The following is a 14,046-nucleotide window of genomic DNA, read 5'->3' on the forward strand; positions in this document are numbered from 1 at the left end:
TCAATTTATGTTCAAAATTGGTCATGATGTACCCCTTGGAGAAATATGGACCACTAAAAAAAGTGGGTCACATGGGGTCAAAAACTTGGTCAGTAGGTCAAATCTAAGAAAAATCTTTGGAACATACTAAAAGCATTATACATGGTCAAATATTTATAAAACTTAATCAAAATGTTTTCCTTGATGAAATTTTGGACTTATTTAAAACTTGGTCGGAAAATGTTCAAAGTTGGTAATGATGTACCCCTTGATGAAATATGGACTGCTTGTCACTAGGTCAAATTTTAGAAAAATCTTATATTCATGAAACTTGATCAGACTGTTTTCCTTGATGAACTCTTTGACATGTTTTAAACTGGGTCACATGTGATTAGAAATTAGGTCACTAGGTCAAATCTTTCAAAAATCTGTCCGAAACTATTTCATGGTGGTGATTGGTCTGATTAAGTTCAAACATTGTCAAAATGTTCTCTTAGGTTGAATTTCGACTGCGTTTTAATAGTGGGTTTATGGGTCAAAAACTAGGTCACTAGGTCATATCTTACAGAAATCTTTGGAACACTCTTAGAGGCAATACGTCTGCTCTATTTTCTATGAAACTTAATCAGAATGCCTCAATGAAATCTTGGAATAATTTGAAACTAGTAGGTCATGTGGGGTCAAAAATGAGGTCACTGAGTCAAATCTTAAAAAAACCTTGTGGACACTCGAGAGGCTGTATTTTTTGCATATATCTGGACCAATCTTCATGAAACCTGATCAGAATGTTTGCCTTGATGAAATCTTAGATTAGTTTGGAACTGGGTAGCATGGAGTCATAAACTAGGTTTCTTTGTCAATTCTAAATGCTATATATATATACAATATTATTTTTTTTTTCAAACTCATATATATATATTTCATCAACAATTGATTTCCTTTCCTTGACTTAGCCCAATCAAGCAGGGGATATCAATTCAACGAATTTGCTTGTTTTTTCTTTAAATGTACAAATAGATAAATAAAATCTAAGAAATTGCTCAATAAAATTGTAGAACATTTGAAAACTTTTATTTTCTTGCCAATTAACTCACCCGAACAGGTAAAAAATTCTCAAAGTGTGTCGTCGAAAATGTCATGGTTGGAAAGAGTGATCTTTCGTGATTACACACATATAAGTCTTATGACTGTGTCTCTATTACTTCAATAGTTAGCCTTCATTACCAATTATGGTCAATTACTAAGAATTCCTGGTTATTTAATCAGCACTAATAAGCCATATTAGGCATTAATTACATAGCGGCTTAAGGGTTAAGTATGTGATGGTATAGATATGTCTTGACATCATTTCCTGAAAATAGGGAGATGCTCCCAAAAGCAGTAACATTTAGCTTCAAAATCATTGTTTCATGAAACCCTTGTTGTAAATGTTTCAATTTCCAGTGTCATATATCATGTTTTTTATTGCAGGTTAAAGGAACAAGAGCAGTATATAAAACAGTTGGAAAGTAAAAAACCCAAACTTGACAAAGGTAATTTTTTTATTTATTTAATAGTAATAGTATGTATGAAATTTTAGCAGCGGTGGAATTAAGCCCAAGCCCACACTCCTGATCCAGGCATGTGTTCATCTTGTCCTTGAACACAAGATAGTTTGTCATTTAAAAAAGAGCAATTTTTAGCTCAACTATTCAAAGAATAAGGAGAGCTATACTACTCACCCAAGCATCAGCGTTGGCGTCACACCTTGGTGAAGGTTTTGCGTGCAAGCACACAAAGGTTAAGATCTCAGCAACTACTTGAGGTATTGCATTGAGACTTTATCATGGGTAAAAGTTTTCCGTAAGTTAATACGGAATTCCGTATTTTCGGTCTTTCGTGGTAAAATTCTGTCGGCGATATCAGCCGAACGTTTCCAAAAATAGTCGTTTTTTTTTTCGTAAAAAAGCATTGTCATTCCAATGTTCTCCGAATAACCTTGCCAGTTTTCGCGCCAACAAAAACTGGGATGGCGGAAAAAGCCAGTTTTCGCCGAATATTTACAGTCAGTATCCTTTACGACTTTTACGACATACCGCAAATTGGAGGCAAAAATAAACAATGAAATAAATTGAAATACTGCTGTCAAAATTGAACAATGAAGTTTGTACCCCCAGGGTATAATACTTAAGGGCTTGAACAGCCTGCAAAAAACAAATGGAGGTGGCAATGGCTGTCAAAAGTCGATTCGAAGGGTGTGAAATGGTTCGATTGGTAACTTAATAAAAATACAAAACACTATTCAATATAAATCTTTAATTGTATTTTGTTTTTCATTTTTTAACTTTTATTGAATGAGTTCCAGAGTTAAATGAATTCTTGATTAATGAGCAAGAATTAAAGTATTGAGGTATGTTTCTGTCAGGGGCCTTATGTACATGTATCACGGATGATAAAATTTCGGATGTATTTTCACGGATCAATTTTGAGATTAATGTAAATCCGTTCAGTTTATTTCTAGGGGGGAGGGGTACAGGGAGCGAATCGAGCTCAGTTCAAACAATATGGGTACGAAAGGTGAGTTTTCCGGAAGTGTAAAGCCGGAAATTAACGAACCTATTTACGTCTTGGCAATCGAGCTCTATGATTGGTTAAGATAGCATCCGGTGATTACGGAAATTACCGATGGGACTAGAAGACAGTATCCGGATATGACAGACAACGAAGACGAATAAACAGGTATTGGAAAATTGGAAAAAAAAACGACCACCACCAACTTCTAAAAACATCGATTCTTCAATTTTAAGGGTATATTTGCCATTTATTTTTAAGAGAAATTCCCGAAACATTTCTTTTTACGTTCATAGAAAGTGATCAAACTGATAATGAATTTTGCGCATGTAGCATTATTTCGGACATCCTGATTCTGATTGTGTCATAATCGATTTTTATTTTACAAATTTTATTTGGCCGATTGAAGTTTACGCTGTAAACCGTTTCTTTATTATGCTCATAATGTTTGAAGCATTGTTCTCAATTAGAAGTGGCTGTTGACCATAATGGGAGGTTCAAATGAAAATTAGTTTGGTTCAAATTTAAAAAAAAATGAATAAATATTTTGTAGTAGTAATACATATTACGTAGAGGCAGTCATTTTATTTTCTATTTGAGACAGTTCAACAAAACTTTTTGAGGACCCAGTTTGAGTGAGATTTAAATTCTATAGTTGTAATTTGTATTTCCAGGTATGTTGATGGTTACAAAAGTCAGGGATGAACAGACACCTCAGCCAGTGCATCCAGTTGTTCCTGTCAATGACTGACAATTCAATCCAGAGGTCATGATACTTGGATTTATGACTGAACATGCTCCCTGGCACCACAGTAGTGTGTCTTACTTAAGACACTTGCCAAAGATACAAAAGCTCTCAGCGAATTAAAACTTCAAAGGTGTACAGCATCATACAAGATGACTTATGGAGTGGCTAGCCATTTCAATGATGAACATGTGGAGGAGTTAATGGATCTTGGTTTTGTTTCAACTAAGACAAGTCAACAAACACAATGAGAAAACTGTTGCAGCTATTTTTCTGCTATAGAGAAAGAAATAGTGTTGAGACATTTGGCCTCCTTAAAATTCACAAGGGCTGATTCTGAATCAATTTTCATAGAATTTGAAAGCCTGTTAGAGAGGCTTGAACAGCCGTGGGACAATCTAGTTTGTGTGCTACTGGACTCGTGTAACACCAGGAGGGGAAAAATCTGGCTTAGGGACCAGAATACATCAAAGTCCAGGGCTTTTTCTATAGTACCTACGGGTCTAACTATCGGACCCATTCCCAAAGCAAAATATAAGATATTTTTCCCAATCTCCAGAAAAAAAATCCCAATAAAAAAAAAAAAAAAAAAAAAAAATGAATAATTTTTTTTTTTATTTTTTTTATTTTTATTTTTTATTTTTTTTTTCGCTGTACTGGTTCATTTTCAACATCCTAATAAATTATGTGATGTAAAGTTTTTTTGATAATTGACCTCTGAAATAATTGATTTTCATCACATTCAGAGATCAGTATGAAATATGATCTGTCATGATTTATTGCAAAAGATATTTACACCCCAAAGATTGATATTTTTGGGGTCTTTTAAGGGGAAAATTAACTATTATTAAATCATTTCCTAAATCGCAGGAGACTAGACAGCTTTTTCTCCCACCTCAGATAAGTAGATCCAATAATTTAACCATGCTAGAAATACTTACCTTGCCCACGGGCGAAGATAAATTGCCTGTATGGAACTCCTTTAAATGGTCACCACATTGTAATTACCTCCCTGGTTGAAGACTGTCGTCTGTAGCATCATGGAAACCTTGTCTTGTGGCAATATTTAGAATGCTTATTTAGATACTTACATTCTTTTAACTGTAAAATTTCCCAATTTCGGCATTTTCACGACTCAAAATTTCCCAAAATGATTAGGGTCTTTTTCCCAATACGGGCAGAAAAAGCCCTGAAGTCCACCATGTCCACAACAGCTACGCTGCCAAAGCATTTGAGTCCTGTTTGGATATTACTTGGAATAATATATATATATATAATAATTGATAACATTATATTCTCATCAAATGTGCAGAAAATGGAATAAATACTGTTTACTGTGAAATCATTAATGTTCGTGGGGCATTAATGTTCGTGGTTTTCGTGGGTTGGGTGATCCACGAATTCAAGATCCCACGAAATATAAAGCCTTTATTCACTTTTTCAATTGCCTTGTTACGTACATACTCTAGTATACTATTTACAGAGGTCGCAGTATACAGTGTTAAAACCTGTCTCACTGTATAACTTACGATTATTATTCTGTTAATATAATATAACTGCCTTTAACAAATAATGAACCAAATCAATTAAATGTGTTTTATGCAGCAAATGACAGTTGTTTAAAAGTGTGCTGTTAATAAAAATCTCCAAGTTTACAAGATGTGCGTGATGAGTGTCTGTACTCGATTTTTTTATTTAACGAAATAATTAATTGATTACTATTACATTGAAGGTTACTAAGCACCGAACGTGACAATATACGCACATTTTCGGTGTTTTCACAGTTTGCAAAATTCTTAATTGGCATTCAATGGCTTCTGCTATCTGTATTTATGACCAGGGTACATCTTCTTTTATTACCTTTATTCCCCATTAAATCGATAAGTGACATGGGTATATGCACTAATTGGCATGTCGTACCACATTAGCGAGTGTCATAAACCGAGTGACAAAGAAGATGGAAATCACGGGCCAGCGCGTGGATATTGTGCAGACGATCTAGGATTTTTTTTCATCAAACCACGAAATTTCATGCTCACGAACATTAATGATTTCACAGTATATGATACATAAAAATTGAATAATTATCACTTTTACAATAAACATTTGCAAGCATGATAATCGATATATTGTTCATTATAATTCAAACATCCCACAGTGTAGACTGTTCATACACAGGCATTTCATCATAGCCAGTTGAGTTTTATGGGAAGTGGACAACTGAACCAAAATGTCAGGTACATGTCTAATGCCTGTGACTTCAGGTAAAAAAAGGTAAATTTAACTTTGTTTAAAGACAAAGGTGTTAAACTTCACTGCTAAGATTCCTGATAATTGTTCTGATTGTGGATGTCTTGTGTTGAACATAATTATATGTACCAAACCGAAAGGTGTACTCCTTGAACACTATTATAAGGCAAAAAAGGGTACTAGAATCCCTGAAATACGGAAAGCTTCGGGGGGGCTTTGTCCCCCTTGTCCCCCCACCAGGGCTTTGCCCTGGACCCATCGGAGCCCTTAAGCAGGCCCCTGAACCCCAGGCAGACATTTTCAGGATTGGCATCCTGGCTCTGTTAGCATCCCTGATGTATGTTGACAAAAGCTGCCAGAAATATTATATATATACAACACAGATTTGATTGATTAAAAGACAGGAAAAGCTTTGAAATGTGTTTTAAAATGCTTAATTCCTGGAGCTTCAGAGGGCCTCCGGCCCCCTGGACCCCTGGCCAGGGCTTTGCCCTGGACCCACCAGGCGCCCTGCGGCCTGGCCCCCAGCTGAATTTTTCAATACTTGCAAAATTTGCAACTTTCACCCATGCTTTATACAGTCAGGGATGTGATTTGTCCGCGGATTCGCGGAATTCCATGGATCTAATGGCGCCAGGGAGCCACCCTCCCCCCCCAAAAAAAATCCATTTTTTTCAGCTGATTTAAAAAGTTTCTAGAGTGCTTTTGGTTGTAAGAATTGCTATTCCAGTTAGCTTCAAATTTAAAGTCAGAAGAACCCTCAAAAGATCTTATAAAAAGCCAGTTTTTCTTTTACGGCAGTGTGCTTTTTGATCCCAGAACCCATGGCCGAAATGGTTTCAGCCCTACAGTTGCCAGATCAATCACATCCCTGACAGTGGTACTCAACCTTCCAACCTTCTTAATTAACCAAATTAGATACCGTATTATGCATAGGACACTCTTTTTTACCCAGATAATCGTCTTAAAAAATTGCCTGCGGCCTTTTTATGCTATTAGGATTTTATTCGTTTTAAACAAGTCCATTTCAGGCCGAAAATGTCGGACAGGAGACGAACGCAGTAATGGTAAATACCGATACTGTGTCCACCAAAGAGAACAACTGACGTAGATAAAATGACGCAAATTAACACACGCAGAAACATATTTAATGCTTACTTTAAAATGATTTATTGAGAAATAAATTGAAACCAAAACATGAGTATTTACTTTTTAACAAAAGGGGTGCTACTCACAAAAATTAGATGTGAGTCAGCGCTTTAACTGGATTGAGTTATAATGGCAACGGAAAATAGGGATATGAGGTAAATAATATCAATTAAACGTTGTTCACGATTATAGCGTTTCGATATTCTACAAAAAAAAATTGTTGTATGTTACTGTTTTAAAATAATAATAAAGGAATGTGCATACCGCAAAGTAGCATTATTGTCACTATCAAATCTTTCAAATGTGCGAAGGTGTGAAAACACTCGCTGTCTATCATTAGAAAAACATACGATAAACAATAGAACGAACTATTACCAATATAAAACAATAATAATATCCCAAATACACAAGACAGTTATCGAAATATGCCTTATATACTATTTTTATGCTCACCTGAGCACGAAGTGCTCAAGGTGAGCTATTGTGATCGCCCTGTGTCTGTCGTCATCCATCGTCAACAATTTGACTGTTAACCCTTTAGCGCATGTATACGAGATAGGCCGACATAGCTCATTAGCAGATGTATACGCATCTGGCCGACCGTATCCATTACTGGATGTAAATGCATGGCCCGCATATTTCAATAGGGTCATTTCAATATTTCAATTTTGCATCTTTCTTTTTGTAAACAATATCCCGGATGTTTATAAAATTAAAGTTTAACCTTTTGTGTATTGATTTTCCCATAAAAATATCGTCTGCTAAATTGAGAAGGTGTTTATACTCCCAATCGCAGGTGTGATATCCCATTGTGACGTAATAAGACCACGAGCTGAGTACTGTATGGAATTTCCCCCAAATTCATTGATGCGTTAATCATTAAATATATTACGTTAGTTCAGTTTACCATTAAAATCAATTGAGATTATATTTACTTAAAGGTAATATTTTGTTTACAAACAAAAGAAACAATTAGTAAATGAGAAAATGATGGGTAAATTTTCTGTGAAGCTGATATAATGTCCATCATAGTTTTGGCTGTAAAATAGGTCATGTGCAAGCGTTTTGTTTGATCTAGATCTTTTATTCATACCGGAAAATCATTTATCTGCTTTCTTTTTAGGCCCCGAAGGTGGGCATATTAAAATCGCACCGTCCGTCCGTCCGTCCGGGTCTGTAACTTTCCCTTGTATGGACAGATTTTAAAATAACTTGCCACGTGTGTTCTACATACCAAGACGACGTGTGGCGTGCAAGACTCGTGTCCCTACCTCAAAGGTCAAGGTCACACTTAGTGTTAATTCACAATGGAGTGCTGCATATAATGACATAGAGTATAGGTTGTCGTGTCCGGGCTGTAACTTTCTCTTGTATGGACAGATTTTAAAATAACGTGCCACATGTGTACCACATACCAAGACGACGTGTCGCGTGCAAGACCCGTGTCCCTACCTCAAAGGTCAAGGTCACACTTAGTGTTTATTCACAATAGAGTGCTGCATATAAGCATAGAGTATAGGTTGTCGTGTCCGGGCTGTAACTTTCCATCGTATGGACAGATTTTAAAATTACTTGCCACTTGTGTTCCACTTACCAAGACGACGTGTCGCGTGCAAGACCCGTGTCCCTACATCAAAGGTCAAGGTCACACTTAGTGTTTATTCACAATGGAGTGCTGCATATAAGGACATAGAGTATAGGTTGTCGTGTCCGGGCTGTAACTTTCTCTTGTATGGACAGATTTTAAAATAACTTGCCACATGTGTTCCACATACCAAGACGACGTGTCGTGTGCAAGACCCGTGCCCTACCTCAAAGGTCAAGGTCACACATAGTGTTTATTCACAATGGAGTGCTGCATATAAGGACATAGAGTATAGGTTGTCGTGTCAGGGCTGTAACTTTCCCTTGTATGGACAGATTTTAAAATAACTTGCCACATGTGTTCCACATACCAAGACGACGTGTCGCCTGCAAGACCCGTTTCCCTACCTCAAAGGTCAAGGTCACACTTAGTGTTTATTCATAATGGAGTGCTGCATACAAGGACATAGAGTATAGTTTGTCGTGTCCGGGCTGTAACTTTCCCTTGTATGGACAGATTTTAAAATAACTTGCTACATGTGTTCCACATACGAAGACGACGTGTCCTGTGCAAGACCCATGTCCCTACCTCTAAGGTGAAAGATACACTAAGTTTTTATTCACAAGGGAATTCTGAATATAAGGACATAACAGTGTAGGTTGTCAAGTATGGGTGGTATTTTTTATGTTCAGAGGAAATTTATAATAACTTGCCATATGTATTTGACACATAAAGGCAAGATCAACTTTTCATGTACTGACCTTGTTCGTAGGTCAATGTCACATTCGGGGGCATTCGTCACATACTGTGACAGCTCTTGTTTGTTAACAATTTTATGAGGGGGTAATAAAGTTAAACAGACACCTTGGACTGGATCTCTCAGCTGGATGACACCGGATATTCCTGACATATTTCTGTGTATTATACACAAGAACATAAATTGTCGGCTTTTTAATCCAGATGGGTCTTTTTATGCCCCCGAAGGTGGGCATATTAAAATCGCACCGTCCGTCCGGCCGGCCGGCTCTGTAACTTTCCCTTGTATGGACAGATTTTAAAATCACTTGCTACATGTGTTCCACATATGAAGACGACGTGTCTTGTGCAAGACCCATGTCCCTTCCTCTAAGGTGAAAGATAGTGTTTATTCACAAGGGAATTCTGAATATAAGGACATAACAGTGTAGGTTGTCAAGTATGGGTGGTATTTTTTTATGTTCAGAGGCAATTTAAAATAACTTGCCATATGTATTTGACACGTGAAGGCAAGATCAACTTTTCATGTACTGACCTTGTTCGTAGGTCAATGTCACATTCGGGGGCATTCGTCACATACTGTGACAGCTCTTGTTTATGATAGGGGTAATAAAATTTAGATCGATCTCAGCATTTTATAACCCTTTGATTTAATGCAATTATGACATTTCAAAGAAACGTTACAATTCCATCTTGGAAATACATTCACAGCTGAAATAAAATAATTTAATATTTCATCATTGACACCATTTATTAGATAATTTAATTATCTATAAAAAAATGCATTCACATAAAAAAGATTTGGACACAATTATTTGGAGTAACATTGATTTTAAGGTCATACTGCTGTATTCATTTTCACATTTTCAAATATCCTGAAAAGTACAGAGAAGGACTGCTTATCAGTAAGTTGGCTATTGACTGGGAGGTGTAATCTGGCCACTTGTCTATGTGCTAAAGGGTTAACACTCTAGAGGTCACAATTTTGGCACAATCATAATGAAACTTGGTCAGAATGTTACCCTCAATAAAATCTTGGACGAGTACGATATTGGGTCATCTGAGGTTAAAAACTAGGTCACCAGGTCAACTTAAAGAAAAAGCTTGTTAACAATCTAGAGGTCACATTTATGACTGTATCTTCAGGAAACCAGGTCAGAATGTTAATATTAATGATCTCTAGGTCAAGTTCGAATCTGGGTCATGTGCGGTCAAAAACTAGGTCACCAGGTCAAATTGAAGGAAAAGCTTGATAACAATCTAGAGGTCACATTTATTAATGTTTCTTCATGAAAGTTGGTCAGAATGTTTATATTTATAATCTCTAAGTCAAGTTTAAATCTGGGTCATGTGCGGTCAAAAACTAGGTCAATAGGTCAAATCATAGGAAAAGCTTGTAAGCACTCTAGAGGTCACATTTATAACTGTATGTTTATGAAACTAAGTCAGAATGTTTATATTGATTGCTCTAGGCCAAGTTCGAATCTGGGTCATGTGCGGTCAAAAACTAGGTCACCAGGTCAAATTTAAGGAAAAGCTTGTTAACACTCTAGTGGTCACATTTATAACTGTATCTTCATGAAAGTTGGTCAGAATGTTAATATTATTAATCTCTAAGTCAAGTTGAAATCTGGGTCATGTGCGGTCAAAAACTAGGTCAATAGGTCAAATCACAGGAAAAGCTTGTTAGCACTTTAGAGGTCACATTTATAACTATATGTTTATGAAACTTTGTCAGAATGTTTATATTGATTAGCTCTAGGCCAAGTTTGAATCTTGGTCATGTGCAGTCAAAAACCAGGTCACTAGGTCAAATTTAAGGAAAAGCTTGTTAACACTCTAGAAGTCACATTTATGACTGTTTGTTCATGAAACTTGATCAGAATGTTATTCTTGATGGTCTTTAGGTAGAGTTTGAAACTGGGTAATCAGAGGTCAAAAACCAGGCCACTAGGTCAAATCATAGAAAAACTTTATAAACACTGTGGAAGTTACAATCTCTCTTTGATCACCATGAAACTATGTCAGAATGTTTGTGTTTATGAAGTCTATGTCAAGTTTTAAACTGGGTAACCTGAGTTCAAAAACTAGGTCACGAAGTCAAATCATAGAAAACATTGTTAAAACACAGTTGCGGCCATATTTTCTACTTGATCTATATAAAACCTGGTCAAAATGTACTTATTACAGCAAGGTAAGGTTTGCAACTGGGTCATCCGTGATAACACTTATTTCACACTTGAATTGGATCAGGTGAGCAATACAGGGCCTTCAGGGCCCTCTTGTTTTTATTGTTTTTACCTTTAGATATGTTATAAATTTTTTACCAACCTTAATTTTTCGGCTCCAATTTCAACATTTTTCTTGTGTCCTATCTTATATATAAGTGGTTTTACCCGTTATTTGCCTGCGTCCTATTTATGCTAGCGTCCTATACATAGTATAATGCGGTAACTCTAGTTTGCATTTAATGCAAATAATTGCCCTTTATTATTTTTGCGTGTAAGCACACATAGGTTAATATCTCAGCAACTACTTGAGGTATTGCATTGAGACTTTATACAATGGTACTTAACCATCCAGCTTACTTAATTAACCAAGTTAGATAACTCTTGTTTGCATTGAATTCAAATAATTGCCCTAATCAAGTAAGATAACTCTTATCTTTCATAATATATAATTTTTGCCCCTATATTATGGGACTTAGAAATTCTGGTAAAGGTCTTGCATGTTAGCACACATAGGATAATATCTCAGCAACTACTTTATGTATTGCATTGAGACTTTATACAATGGTATTCAATCACCCATTCTAATTGAATAACCGAGTTAGGTTACTATATTTTGAAAATAATGGCCCTTTATTATTAGACTTAAAAATTATGGATAAAATTTTGCATGTAACCACGTTTATATTGATATCTCAGCATATTATGTATTGCATTGAAATCTAATCTAACAGTGATCAATGCATTTTTCGCCAAAACTTTTCAATCCTTACACTGAAGCAGCGGAATAGTCGAGCGTGCTGTCTGTGTGACAGCTCTTGTTGATAAATCATTTACATCCATCAGCAACAACAAAATTGACAATTAGAACAGTGCTTGAAATAAGCACAAGCCAGTATCCCTGCACATTTGTGAAATGTTTTCTTGGCTTGCTCAAATTCTATGTTTTATAAAGCAGAGCTTGCTAAGGCCTAAAAAAAAATACATTTGGTTCGGTTTACCCGACCCTACCTACGGAATAGGCGCTGACCCTACCGTTTTTATAGTCGGTTTGAAAAAAAATAATGAAAAACTAAAAAAAATAAAAATAAATATTGTTTTTTCTTTTTTAGCTCTACTGGCCAAAGGCCAGAAGAGCTTATGCGATGGTAATGTGTACGTAGTATGTGCATCCGTGCGGTCGTGCGTTCGTGCGTCTGTAAACAATTGGTTGTGAACACGATACAATCTTCAGTTTTGATTGTATCTCGATGAAACTTGTACAGTATCTAGATATCCATTAGAGCTCGGTTCCTTTCGAAAATGCTTTCTATTTTTAGCCAGGTCTGCATGAGCGAATTCTATTTTTAGCCAAGTTAACATGTACATGTAAATTCAAGTCTAGAGTTAAGGGAGACAATTTGCAAGTCTAGGATTTTGAGAGACAATTTGCTTTTTGCTTCTGCAGTTGATTTTGTGAATTACTCTGCCTTGTTCTTTTTGAAAGCCCAAAGGCCATTTTTTAGCTTTAAGTTCTGTAGTTTGTGCATTCATCTTAACAAAATTGGTTGTGAATATTTAAGTTATGCACCTGGTGTCATTACTGGCCACACCCAGGGTTCACAGTTTTGGTAAACATAAATCTGGAAAGGTTTGAAAATCTTTTTGTGTGTTCGTGCATCCATCTCAGCACAATTGATTGTGAATGTTTGTTCAAATTGATCAATGTTGTCCTGGATGCCGTTGACTTTGACCTTTTGACCATCTTTTTTTAACTTTTAAAACTACAGAAATTTTTACTATGAGTACAGTTTTGAAAGCATTTTTTTTTTGTCAGATGACTTTTACTTGGCACATATTAAAATAGTTCATGCAACTAATCTGCTTACAATACTTTCTGGGCTCAGATGTTGAACGTGCTACGTTTTCAGGTAACCCAAACACAAAACATAAACTATATGTCTGTTGCCTTTTACCCATACATACATGTACATGCTGTAGATTGATATGACCACAAAAGCCATGCCAGTAGAGCATAGGCCCTTTTGGGCCTCTTGTTTTAATTGCTTTTCAATATGTAGTTTAAATCCTTAAATGCTTATACAGAAGATAACTTTAACTCCATTCGCCAATGATGAAAATAACATTCTTATATAAAGCCTAATAAAAAAAAAAAATATATATATATATATATGTATATATATAGTGTTTTAGCCAAGAATTAAAAAGGGCAGGGTGGGCAAAAAAAGGGCAGGGTGGGCAAAAATAGGGGCATGGTGCTTTCTGAAATGGGAAAACAATGCGCAGAATATTAGCTTTGTATTGTTGTATAATGACCATGTATCTTATCAAAGTACATGCATGTTCATGCACACATTGTAGTAATATCCCTACAGAGTACTCTTAATTCTTCTTTCTTGTTCCTTTTCACTTCAGACACATTCTTTGCCATCACCAGGGCTCTCACAAGGCTGTTTTTTTTTGCGGGGGAGAACTCACTTCTCCCAACAGTCAAATTAGGGAGAAGTGGGGAGACTTTAAGGAGAAGAGATACTTATCTTAAAACCTGATATAAATATTGTGCCATGCCACAAAACTTTAAATTCATAGTCGAGCGCGCTGTCTCTGTGACAGCTCTTAATTCATTAATATAACATTTAAGCATTGCCTAAAATAAAATGTGACAAAATGTTTATGGACATGAATTTTTTTTGGTGGGGGGGGGGGGGGGCAAATAGAAGCCAAATCATCCATGTACCCATCCATTTATCATTCCTTTAGGCCGCCCATCCCACATTTTGTTAGGGCTATTTCTCAGCAACATC

At 36.1% G+C, this 14,046-nt stretch overlaps 1 protein-coding gene across 1 annotated transcript in view; it reads left to right on the forward strand.

The window, feature by feature from the left end:
• LOC128238893 (pre-mRNA-splicing regulator WTAP-like) overlaps positions 1–14,046 on the forward strand; it is a 108,684-nt gene that overhangs the window by 39,277 nt on the left and 55,361 nt on the right. Inside the window, exon 4 of the mRNA XM_052955201.1 lies at positions 1,450–1,511. Coding sequence (XP_052811161.1) covers positions 1,450–1,511 — 62 coding nt within the window. The remainder of the gene's footprint in view (positions 1–1,449; positions 1,512–14,046) is intronic.

Source organism: Mya arenaria, chromosome 6, assembly GCF_026914265.1.
Source record: "Mya arenaria isolate MELC-2E11 chromosome 6, ASM2691426v1".
Classification (NCBI taxonomy): Eukaryota; Metazoa; Mollusca; class Bivalvia; order Myida; family Myidae; genus Mya; species Mya arenaria.